Raw genomic sequence first — 12,814 nt, forward strand, 5'->3', positions numbered from 1 at the left:
GGGGGAATGAACTGTAAATGAGAAGAGTTTTTGTACACTATTAAAACTAAGCTGGTATTAATTCAAACTTGATTGCTATGAAGTTATCAATTGTAATCTCCAGGTAATCACTAAGAAAAAAACTAAAAACTATACAGAAAAAGAAATGAGAAGAGAATCAAAATGGTACAATAGGAAAAAAAATCACAAAAGAAGCTGGCAATGAAGAAACTGTAGAACAAAAGAGATTTAAAACAGAGAAAATATATATCAAAAGACAGAAATAAGTCCTTCCTTATCAGTAATTATTTTAAGTGTAAAGAGTATAAACTCTCCAAGTAAAGGGAAGAAACTGACAGATGGGAAAAAGAAAACATGATCCAATTATATGCTGTCTACAAGAGACTGACTTTAGATTTGAAGACATGAATAAGCTAAAAGTGAAAAGATGGAAAAAGATATTCCATGCAAATCAGTAACCAAAGGAGAGATGGGTGGGGCTATATTAATACCAGACAAAATAGACATTCAGACAAAAACTGTTACCAGAGACAAAGGAAAACATTATACATTGATAAAACGGATCAATACATCAAGAAGATATAACAATTATACATATATATATGCACCAAACTACAGAGCCCTAAAATATATGAAGCAAACATAAAAAGACTTCAAAGTAGAAATACAGTTCTTCAATAACAGTTGAAGACTTCAATAATCCACTTTCAATAAAAGATAGAACTAGACAGAAGATCAATAAGGAATGAGACGACCTGAACAACACTATAAACCAGCTAAACAAATCAACTAATACAGAACACTCCACTCAACAACAGCAGGATATACATTTTCTTAAATGTGCATGGAACATTCTCCATTATGTTAGGCCTCAAAACAAGTCTCAATAAATTAAAAAGACTGAAATCATACAAAGTGTCTTTTTTAATCACAAAGAAATGAAAGAAATCAATAGCAGAAGGAGAACGAAAAAGTCCACAAACACATAGAATCTAAAAAAAATACTCCTAACAAGCAGGTCAATGGAGAAATTATGAGTGGAACAATAAAATACTTTGAGATGAATAAAATGAAAAGAAAATATAAAGAAAAGACTTTATGGAATGCAGTGAGAACACTGCTCAGAGGGAAGTTCACAGTCGTAAATACCTACGTTAAAAAATATGAAAGATCTCAACTCAATAACCTGACTCTATACCTTTAGAATTAAAAAAAACACAAAAACCTAAACCCATGGCTTGCACAAGAAAGGAAATGATAAAGATCAGAGAAGAGATAAATGAAACAGAGAACTGAAAAACAATAGACAAAATTAACAAACCCAAAAGTTACTTCATTGAAAAAAATCAACAAAATTGACAAACCTTTAGCTAGACTGACCAAGAAAAAAGAGGTTCAAAATACAAGTATCAGAAATGAAATCAAAGTGGAGACATTACTACAGACCTTACAGAAACACAAAGTACTCTAAGAGAATACTATGATAATTGTACAATAACAAATAAGATAAATTCCCAGAAAGAGACAAACTACCAAAACAAACTAAAAAGGAAGGAAGGGAGGAAATAAATATGAACATATCCATAAAAGGTAAAGAGATTGAATCAGCAATCAAAAATCTCCCCATGAAGAAAAGCCCAGGTCCAGAAGACATCACAGGTGAATGCTACTCAAACATTTAAAGAAGAATTAACCCCAGTCCTTCAAAAACTGTTCCAAAAATTAGAAAAGAACGTTAACACTTTCTAATTTATTTTATGAGGCCAGCACTACCCTGATATCAAGCCAGACAAAGACATAGAAAAGAAACTGTAGGCCAAATCTTTTCTGAATATGGATGTAAAAATCCTCAACAAAATATTAGTAAACTGACTCTAGCAGCATATTGAAAAGATTATACATTATGACTAAGTGGGATTTATCCCATAAATGCAAGGGTGGTTCAACATATGAAAATCACTCAAGGTAATATGCCACATTAACAGAATGAAGTAAAACCCTCACATGATTGTCTTAATTGACAGAGAAAAGGGATTTGATGAAATCCAACACCCTTTCATGATAAAAACACTTGAAAAACTTGGAATGGAAGGAAATTTCCTCAACATGATAAAAGTCACTTATGAAAAACCATAGCTAACATCATATTCAATGGTAAAAGACTAAATGCTTTCCCCCTAAATCAGGAATCCAGCAACATGGATGCCTGCTTTTGCCACTTCTATTTGACAATGAACTGAGGGTTCCAGCCAGAGTAATTAAAAGGCTTCCAGATTAGAAAGGAAGAAGTACAAGTATCTCTCTTCACAGACAATACGAACATAAATATGAAATATCATAAATACCCCATCAAGAAAACTATTAGAGCTAATAAACTCAGCAATGTACAAGAGCAACACACAAAAATTAGTTGTATTTCTATACATGAGCAATGAACAATCTGGGAAAAAAATTAAGAGAAAAATCCCATTCATAATAACATCAAAAATGACAAAATACTAAGGAATAAATTTAATCAACAAGGTGCAAGGCTTGTACACTGAAAACTACAAAACACTGCTGAAAGAAATAAAAGACCTAGGGGGCCGGCCCTGTGGTGTAGTGGTTAAGTCTGGCACGCTCCGCTTTGGTAGCCCACGTTTGTAGGTTCGGATCCTGGGTGCTGACATACGCTCCTTGTCAAGCCATGCTGTGGCAGCAACCCACATACAAAATAGAGGAAGACTGGCACAGAGGTTAGATCGGGGCTAATCTTCCTCAAGCAAAAAAAGAGGAATAGTGGTAACAGAAGTTAGCTCAGAGCGAATCTTCCTCACTAAAAAAAAAAAGAAGACGACCTAAATAAATGGGAAGACATCCCATATTTATGGATTGGAAGATTTAATACTATTAAGATGATACTACAACATAAAGTGATCTACAGATTCAACACAATTTCAAATCCCCAATGGTATTTTTTGCAGAGATAGAAAATCCTATCCTGAAATTCACAGGGAATCTCAAGGAACCCCAAATAGCCAAAACAATTCTGAAAAAGAAGAACAAAGTTGGAGGACTCCTACTTCCTGGTTTCAAAAGTTATCACAAAGCTATAGTAATCAAAACAGTGTGGAATGGGCATAATAGACATTATAGATCAATAAAACAGAATTCAGAGTTCAGAAATAAACCCATACATTCTTGATTTATGGCAAGGATGCCAAGATCATTAAATAGGGGAAAGAATAATTTCTTCAACAAATGGTGCTGGGACAATTTGGTATCAACATACAAAAGAATGTGTTTGACATTTACCTTACACCATTTACAAAAATTAACTCAAAAGAGATAAAAGACCTGGGGCTGGCCCCGTGGCCGAGCGGTTAAGTTCGCGCGCTCCGCTGCAGGCGGCCCAGTGTTTCGTTGGTTCGAATCCTGGGCGTGGACATGACACTGCTCATCAAACCACACTGAGGCAGCGTCCCACATGCCACAACTAGAAGGACCCACAAAGAATATACAACTATGTACCGGGGGGCTTTGGGGAGAAAAAGGAAAAAATAAAATCTTAAAAAGAAAAAAAAAAAGAGAGATAAAAGACCTAAATACAAGAGCTAAGAGTATAAAAGTCTTAGAAGAAAATCTAGGGGTAAATCTTTATAACCTTGGACTTGGCAATTGATTTTTTTTAGATATGACACCAAAAACATAAGCAACAGAAGAAAAATAGATTAATTTGACTTCAGCAAAATTAAACATTCTGTGCATCAAAGGATACTATCAAGAGTGAAAGACAACCTACAGAATGGGAGAAAATATTTGCAAGTCATGTATCTGTCAAGGGTCTAGTATCCAGAATATATAAAGAACTCTTATAATTCAACAATAAAAATACAAACACCACAATGTAAAAATGGGTACAGGATCTGAATAGACATTCTCCAAAGAAGATATACAAATGGCCCACAAGCACATGAAAACATACATAACATTATTAGTCATTATGGAAAAACAAATCAAGACCACAATGAGATTCCACCTCACATGCACTATGGTAGCTATAATTAAAAACAAAAATGGATAGTAACAAGTGTTGACAAGGATATAGAGAAACTGAAACTCTCATATACTGCTAATGAGAATATAAAAGGACATAACCACTGGGAAAAGCAGTTTGGTGGTTCTTCAATAAGTTAAACAGAGAATTATCATGTGATCCTACTTTTGCAGTCCTAGGTGTATACCCTGAAGAACTGGAAACAGGTATTCAAACAAAAACTTGTACATGATTATTCGTAGCCACACTATTCACAATAAATAGTGAAAAGGTAGAAAGAACTCAAATGTCCATCAAGTGATGAATGAGTAAGCAAATATGGTATATCCAAACGATGAACTATTATTCCACCTTACAAGGAATGAAGTACTCCTATAAGCTACAATGTGCACGAACCTCAAAAACATTATGCTAAATGAAAGAAGTCAGACACAAAATATTATATTATTTGATTTATATGAAATATCCAGAATGGGCAAATCCACAGAGATGGAAAGTGGATAAGCGGTTGCCAGGGGCTAGGGGAGGGGAGAATGAGAATGACTGCTTCATGGGTACAGAGTTTCCTTTTGCGGTGATGAAATTATTTTGGAACTAGAGATGGAGGTTGCACAACCTTGTCAACCCTTTGAATATACTAAATGCTGTTGAAATGTACACTTTAAAGTGGACAATTTTATGTGAATTTTACCTTAATAAAAAAAGAAAGAAAATAAGAAAAAATAAGACCATCAGACTCTTATTTTAAAAGCCTTTCATTTACCACAGAATAAAAATAATTCTTTATGCTTGTAAATACTTTCCAACTTGGATGCACAGTTCTTTGTCATTCTACCACATACCATTATTTCCCAAATACACGATCTTAAGCCTCACCCAGGTGCTCTGATAACATACAGATTCCTAGACCCCAGCTGAGACCTGTTAAATCAGCATCTACAAGAGGAATCTACCCTAAGTAATTCTGAGTATCAGGTAAGTTTGACTACTGTTTAGTACAATTATTTAATAAAGTGATTTAGCTATATCAAGGGTAACAGGTAAAAGACACCGGTGATAGATCCAATAGAAATAATAATGATCTATAAAGCAGCAGCAACACTTGCTTATGGTAATCAATGATAGGAAATTCTGAATAATTTCTTCTGGATATGGAGGAAAATCACCTGAGATTACGGTTGAGTGCTCAACCAGAGAAAATAAACTTCTAATATGTAGACATTTTTGGAAAAGATAACATTGTCCAGTATTGGCATCAGGAATCACCTCTCACTGTTGGTAAAAGTGTAAATTGGTACAATCCTTCTGGAGAGAAATTTGGCAACATATATTAAATTTTAAAATGCGCATAGTAGTCTTTGATCTATGCATCTCACCAACAGAAATTTAAACCAAGGAGAAAATAGTGCGAGATGTTTGTATGAAGATATTTATCGTAATACTGATTAAAACAATGAAAACTGGAAACAATCTAAATGTCCATTAATAGACACCTGGGTAAATAAGTTACAGTGCATGTACACAAGGAAATACTGTGCAGCCATTCATTCTTCAGAGGAAATTAGAGTGAAAAGGGCTACAAAACAGTACATATAATATGATTCACTTTGTGTATAATAATTATCTATCAATCTTATCAATCAATTAATCAATAAGGAGGAGACTGGAAGGAGAATTTCATCAAGATGTCAAATGGTCTAGGTGGAAGATTTTTAGGAAACTTGCCTTTAATTGTGTCTTTTAAAACTTTTTCTACAATGAGCATGTACATAGAAAAAGGACACAGGTTTTGTGGAAAATGTATGCAAAAGCATGGTGTATTACATCTGGGTATAATTATCATCCGTTAGTCACTGAAGACTTGGTTGAAGCACATACACTTACTGATGGCCTCTTATCATTCTAAAGCGCACCCTTACTGTTCCAACCATTTTACCTCCTGCATACAAGATCACAGAATGCTCCTGGTTACTGGCCATAAATTGGAGATGTACCTTCACAAGGTGGTGATGTCCCTGAGATGCTTTTCTCAGCATGTTTTGATAGCACTGGATTTGTCTGCTAAGCTATAAGCTCCGCTGTTTCCACTGTGATGAGTCAGACTCCTGCAGGGTGTGTATGGCCGAGAAGGGAGTGGAGCCAGCAGCCAACATCACCTTCCACAGAGAATGTACAGAACATTGCCAGACATGGGCAGATGCACCTTACTCAGTTTCTAGAGGTTTGGTGAAAAGGGCCCAGCCCTCTCTTCAGGAACAACACAGCTGCCTTTTGCTCATCACCTGAACCTAAACATATTTTCCAGTGTCCTACCATTTATACTTGTGTGACTGCATGACCTTTTCAATAATTGATGTCCCTTGTGGGTGACATCCAATTCCATTTGGTCAAATCTTATTCATTCTTCAAATTCCAACCCCAGAATAACCTTTCATTGGAGCCTCCCTTAACATGTACAGAAAGATCTGGCTGCTTCTTCTATATCTTACACCCACTCTTTCACTCATCATGTATTGGTCTTCCTAACTAGATTGTAATAGGATCTTACATTCATGTTAATATCACCAGTACTTGGCACAAAACCTCAGAGAAGTCTTTGCAAATAAAATTAAAATAAATTTTTGTAAAATGAATGGAGATATAGCCACTCTGGAAAATTGTTTGGCAGTTTTTTATAACACTAAACAGGCACTTACAACATAACCCAATACTTACACCATGGACGTTTACCTCAGAAAAATTAAAATTTACATCTATACAAAAACTTGTACACAAACGTTCATAGCAGCTTTATTCATAATATCCCCAAACTGGAAACGACCTATACACCCTTTTATAGGTGAATGGTTAAACAAACTATGGTATATCCATCCCATGGAATACTACTCAGCAACAAAAAAGAGTAAATGATTGATACCCATAACAACCTGGATGGATCTCAAGGAATAAGTGCTGAGTGGAAAAAACCAATCTCAAAAGGTTATATTCTATAGTATTGCATTTATATTGAAATATACACTTCATTAAAATTACATGTTATTGAAATAAAATTAAGGAGATGGATAACAGATCAGTGGTGAGGGATGGGGAGAGGGAGGGGGATGGAAGCAGTTATGAAGGATTACACACAGGAGACGTGAGGTGGAGGAACAGTTCTGTATCGTGTAATGGTAGTTACACGAATCTACAAATGTGACAAAATTTCATAGAATTACACACACACACGTTTAGTGCTACTATCTGACAGTGGAAAGATACAAGGTTTCCAAGTAACAGAATAATACTATCAAGGCTGGGCCTCAGAAGGATTAATCTAGTAGCAGTATAAAGTATCGGGAGGTTTGGAAGGAGAATGGAATAGAGGCAGGAAGGATGCAAAAGAAAATATAGAGAAAATAGAGAAAGCATTAAGAATACCTACTGACAAACCAGATATAAGAGGCAAGAGAAAAAAAATGAGTGCACATATTTGTAGAAAAAGGTGTTAACAGCGGTCATTTCTATTTTGTGATTACAGAAGATTTCTACTGTGTACTTTTTTTGTATTTGTATCAGTGAAGTTTTTAAAAAATTGTGACAATTATTTTTATAATCAGGAAAAATCTATTTTCCCAAAAAATGTGAAGTAAACAATTTTATTTACTCTAAAGCATTTGATTGACTAAAAGTCATTTAAAAAGACAGCAAGAAAGAAAAGGTCTCAAACTGAAACTAAAAAATTTTAGCCTGGTGAGTAGAAGAATGATGACCTTACATGAACACAGAAAGAGAAGCAATCTGGGACCCAGAACAGTGAGACCAGTCTTGGATATATTTGGTTTGAGAAATCCTGGCAAAGATGCCCAGGACAAAGTTTGGAAAATACAAAGTACTTAATATATTAGAGACAGTTTGGAACTGAAGTCACATCAGTTTTGAAGTAGAGGTGATAACCAAATTCATAAGTTTGTAAGGGAGAAAATGTAGAGCATGAAAGAACTCTAGAAGAAGAGCCAAATCTTGAGTAATTCTTACGTCCAGGGCATGAAAGAAGGCAAAGAAGAGTGGGCAGTGGTTGTCCTCAGAGACAAGGAAGGTGGTGAAGCAGATTCTTCTCCCCTTCCTCCTCGCCTTCTTTGAGGCCTGCAACCCGCCAAACTCCACTCCCAGCTTCTAGTTCTCTACTTTTTCCTTCCCTACAGTCTTGCTCAAATTAAGTCATAATACCAAAAAAAAAAAAAAAGAAAGAAAGAAAGAAAAAGCCAGCTTTGTTCAACCCTATGTCTCCTCTAGATGCTACTCTTTGATCTCCTTTCAATTTCTTAAAAGAGGCACATAGACTCAGGCTGTCTCCATTTCTTCACCTCCCACCCTACAATCTGGTTTCTATTCCTTTATGTAATAAAGTAACAAATCATTTCCATGTCGCTAAATCCGTTAAACGCTTTGCAGTGCTGACCTTACTTGACCTTCCAGCAGCATTCTACCTTCCTGAAATACTGTGGCCTCCCCTTTGCAGCTGTGACCCTACTTCCACCTTCCTTGTTTTCTCTCTAGTTACACCTTTTCAGTCTTTATTTTACCACCTTCCTCTGCTCTCATCTTGTAAATACTGAGGCTCCTCACGGTCTGTCCTGAACTGTCCTCTTGTCTCATCCTCTGCACTGCCCCTGAGACATCTAGCACATGAGCTGTTCCCTACTCACCTTGCCAACTCCACTCCTCACAATTTCCTACACTCCATTCTATACTTGAATTATGGCAAATTTTTGTTACTGTTTTCTTGTGTCAAATCTCATTATTTCTCAGCCTTTGAACATGCTTTTTGGCATATAACTCCTTCCACTTATCTTATCACATTGTATATGCTTGTCTAATTATCAGTGGCTCCCACCATGCTGTAAGCTTTGTGAGAACAAGAACTGTACTATGTTCTTTTCCCAGAGTCTAGAATAGTACCTGGCACATGCAAAGTGCTTAATAAATACTTGTTAAATTAAAGTAAAATTAAGAAATACAAACAACTGGCATATATTTTAAAATGTTTAAATGCAGTTGTAACCAAAGAAATACAGAATTTAAAAATGAAAGAGTATTTTCTCCCACTCAAATTGGTCAACCCCAAAAGATATCCACGTTGGTCAAGGATGTGACAAAATGGGCAAAATTATTCTGTTGTAAACAGTAATCATCACAATATATCTGGAAGGCAATTTGGTAATATGTGGGTGGCACACAGCACAGGTTCTGGGATCAGACAGAATAAGACTGAAAATCGGGCTTTGCCTTATAATGGTGGTAAGAACTGGGAAGTTACTGAGCATCTCCAAACTTCGGTTTCCTCATCTGGTAAGTAAATCAGATTTACTGTGAAGTAAATCAACACAATACTTAGCTGAAATATTGTAGCTTATTAAAATTAATTAACAAACAGCTCAAATAGCTACCTAAATCTATTTATTATAAAACCAAGTGTTATGTTTCGTAAAAAATCTGGATATAATTCATTAATTCATCCCACAACTACTTATTGAGCACAGTATTCAGCAGTTGGCTGTGTGTTAGGCATATGTTCTAGTCATGGGGGATGAAACAGTGAAAGAACTAAGTCCCTATATTTGTAAGGGAGACAGACAGTAAATCTGAAAATATATGGCAATGTGAGCCACTGAAACGCATGGGTAAAGATTTTTCTAATGAGGGGACATTTGAGCAGAGATCTAAAAAATGAAGAGGCAAGTTATGCAGACGGGTGGGAAAAGAGAACCACAGGGAGGGAAGAGCAAATGTTGAGCCCCAGGGGCAGGCCAGGCACTTTGAAGACAGTGGCAGAGACCAGGGTGGCTGAGCGGGGAAAGCAACCAGGAAGAGTGGCAGAAGACGAGGTCTGAGAGGAAAACTGGACCCAACTTTGTGGGGTTTTGCGGGCCAAAGTAAGGACATGGAGTCAATTCTGAGGGTGGTGGAGAGCAGTGGAAGGTCCTGAGCAGGGCAATGACATCATTACATTTTTGCTTTAAGAGGTTCACTCTGGCTGTTTTTGGGAAAACAGACTGAAAAGGGGCAAGAGTAAAAGCAGGAAGACCACTTAGAGGCCCCTGCAATAGTCTGAAGTAAATCAACACAATACTTAGCTGAAATATTGTATGAGAGATAATGGTGGCTTGGAATAGAGGGTATGTGAAGTAGAGGTGGTGAGTAGTCAGACTCAGGACATATTTCAAAGGTAGAGCTATCAAGATTCCACTTCTAAGAACGTAACTCAAGGATTTCATTGTAGCTATTTAAAAAGATTCATATACAAGGATACACAAAATAGGCTGCTTATAACCAGATACAAGTTAATTAATTTAATAAATTTTGGTACAGCCATAAGCTGGAAAAGACGTAGTCACTTAGAAACGATGATGTTGATATATAATGGCATTGGAAAATGTTAAGTGAAAATAACTAGTTACAAAACAAAGTATTCTATATTAATCCATTTTGTCCAAATAAAATGTATAGAAAAAAGATTGAAGGCTATACACCATCAGGTTTGCAAAATTTTTCTCTGGGTTGTAAAATTACACATTTGTAACTTTTCTTCTTTGAGCTTACTGTATTTTCCAAATTTTCTACAATGACCATATGTTACTTTTATGAGAAGAAATAATTTTCAAAATATAATACTGAGAAGAATAATTTCAACATAGAAAATTACTGAAAATAACCATTTGAGCCCACTAATAAAGTTTTCTTTTGTTACATACCATCACTTTTCGCAAAGTGTATCTTCTGGATCGAATGTCATCCATCAGCATCTCATAAGGAGTGAGCTGATATTCGATGGGCAAAGGGTTGTACTGCCGCTCTTGGACCTTCTTAAGTTTTACTCCATTCCGCAAATCCCTCATCACCTGTACCCAGAATCGAGCCTGAAAGAACCAAGGGTGGAGAGACATCAACGAATAAATAGTTTCCTCTGAGCAGCTACAGTCATGCAGAAAAAATGAAGAGCCTGGATTACAAAACACTGAGTAAACTAAACAAAAATGATTTTAAAAATTAGATTTTAGAGGGGTTGGCCCTGCGGCTGAGCGGTTAAAATTCTGCAGGCTCCTCTTCAGTGGCCCAGGTTTGCAGGTTTGGATCCCAGGCACAGACCTACTCCACTCATCAGCCATGCTGTGGTGGCATCCCACATACAAAATAGAGGAAGACTGGCACAGACGTTAGCTCAGGGTGAATCTTCCTCAAGCAAAAAGAGGAAGATTGGCAACAAATGTTAGCTCAGGGCGAATCTTCCTCACCAAAAAGAAATATAAATAAATAATGAGATTTTAGGATACTAAAAAGTGGGTAGAAAGTCAGTTGAGAATCCACAAACTAGATCTGCTGAGACACCCGGGCATAAACCCTAACTCGGCCATCGTGGTAGGCTGCATTAATGGTCTCAGTTCTTCACGCCTCCTTGTGTCTGCACCCTGTTATGCGGCTCTGCTCACTAAAGGGGAAGAGTGTATCTCCCACACCTTGCCTTTGGGTTTGGCTACCTGGAATAGTGGTAGATATGATGTGACCAAAGGCTTCAAAAGCAAATGCACAATAGGTTTGTCACTCATGCTTCTATTATCACCTTGAGAACATTATGCCTGTGTTGGCATGATGCCCAACAGCACAATTACGCAGAGGAAGGAAGAGGCACACACAGAGTGGACCTACCACAACTGATTTGCAGGCTCATGAGCTAAGTAAATGTTATTGCTTTATGCCACTATGATTTTATAGTGTTCAGTTACACAGCATTATTGTGACCACAGCTAAGTGACACAACCACCTACTAGCCCCTTGACATCCAGCAAGTTGTGTCACCTTTCTGAACTCTGGCGTCCTCATCAATAAAAGAAAGTCATACTTCATAACTTGTTGAGAAGACCAGAGCTGACATACACTGGTCTGTACACAAAAAGTGCTCAAAACTACCAATTTTTATGTTATTGTTATCTTTGCAGAAATTATTTAATATCAGTTTTCTTATCTACAAATAACAGCAAGTTGCCTTGTCTGCCCTTCAAGAGAATGATATATACATGAAGTACTTATAATAACACAAAACATATTAAATATGTATATTATTATACTTTAAGCCTTTGTTTTCCTGCCTATAAACTAAGGTGTCATAATCTCTACTTCAGTGAAAAGAAAATCATATGATATTTAACTGAAATATTGTAGTTTGTGAAAATTAGTAAGTGGCTTCAAATAGCTAAATTTATTTATCAAAAATTAAGTAATGTATTTCATAAGAATTGTCTACATAAAATAACTCTAATTAAATTTCTCAAAAACGTCCTCAAAAACGATTTGATTTTTAAAAAATGTACACCATTTCTTATTCCAAAAAGGATCTGAGGTACTTAATACTGTGGTATATCCATTAGAAATCTTCTAAAATATTCATATTTTAAACAGATTCTTAGATTATGCCGTTAAAGATACTCTAACACAATATCCCTAAAATATTTAGATTTCTTTCTTGGGAATGTTCTTGTCCCAACTTCTATTACATATTCCTATAAGATCCAGTTCAAATATCATCTCATCTTTTAAAATACTGTCTCTTCTCTTAACCTCCTCAGGCTTTAAGAAAACTTGACACATGAAACTCTGAATTCTCAAAACAGATAAATTAGGGAATGATTACTCACATTAGAAGCTTTTGCTATAATTTATGAAAGGATTCAAACAGATTTTTTTTTCTGGGAAAGATTCACTCTGAGCCAACATCTGTTGCCAATCTTCCTCTCCCTTTTTTTC

At 36.0% G+C, this 12,814-nt stretch overlaps 1 protein-coding gene across 2 annotated transcripts in view; it reads right to left on the reverse strand.

The window, feature by feature from the left end:
- The window catches only part of SPIRE1 (spire type actin nucleation factor 1), a 214,881-nt gene that overhangs the window by 60,029 nt on the left and 142,038 nt on the right, over positions 1-12,814 (reverse strand). For both annotated transcript variants that reach the window (XM_070513473.1, XM_070513472.1), the window contains exon 6: positions 10,768-10,932. In XM_070513473.1, the coding sequence (XP_070369574.1) occupies positions 10,768-10,932 (165 nt within the window). The remainder of the gene's footprint in view (positions 1-10,767; positions 10,933-12,814) is intronic.

Source organism: Equus asinus, chromosome 7 (genome assembly GCF_041296235.1).
Source record: "Equus asinus isolate D_3611 breed Donkey chromosome 7, EquAss-T2T_v2, whole genome shotgun sequence".
In the NCBI taxonomy this organism is placed as follows: domain Eukaryota; kingdom Metazoa; phylum Chordata; class Mammalia; order Perissodactyla; family Equidae; genus Equus; species Equus asinus.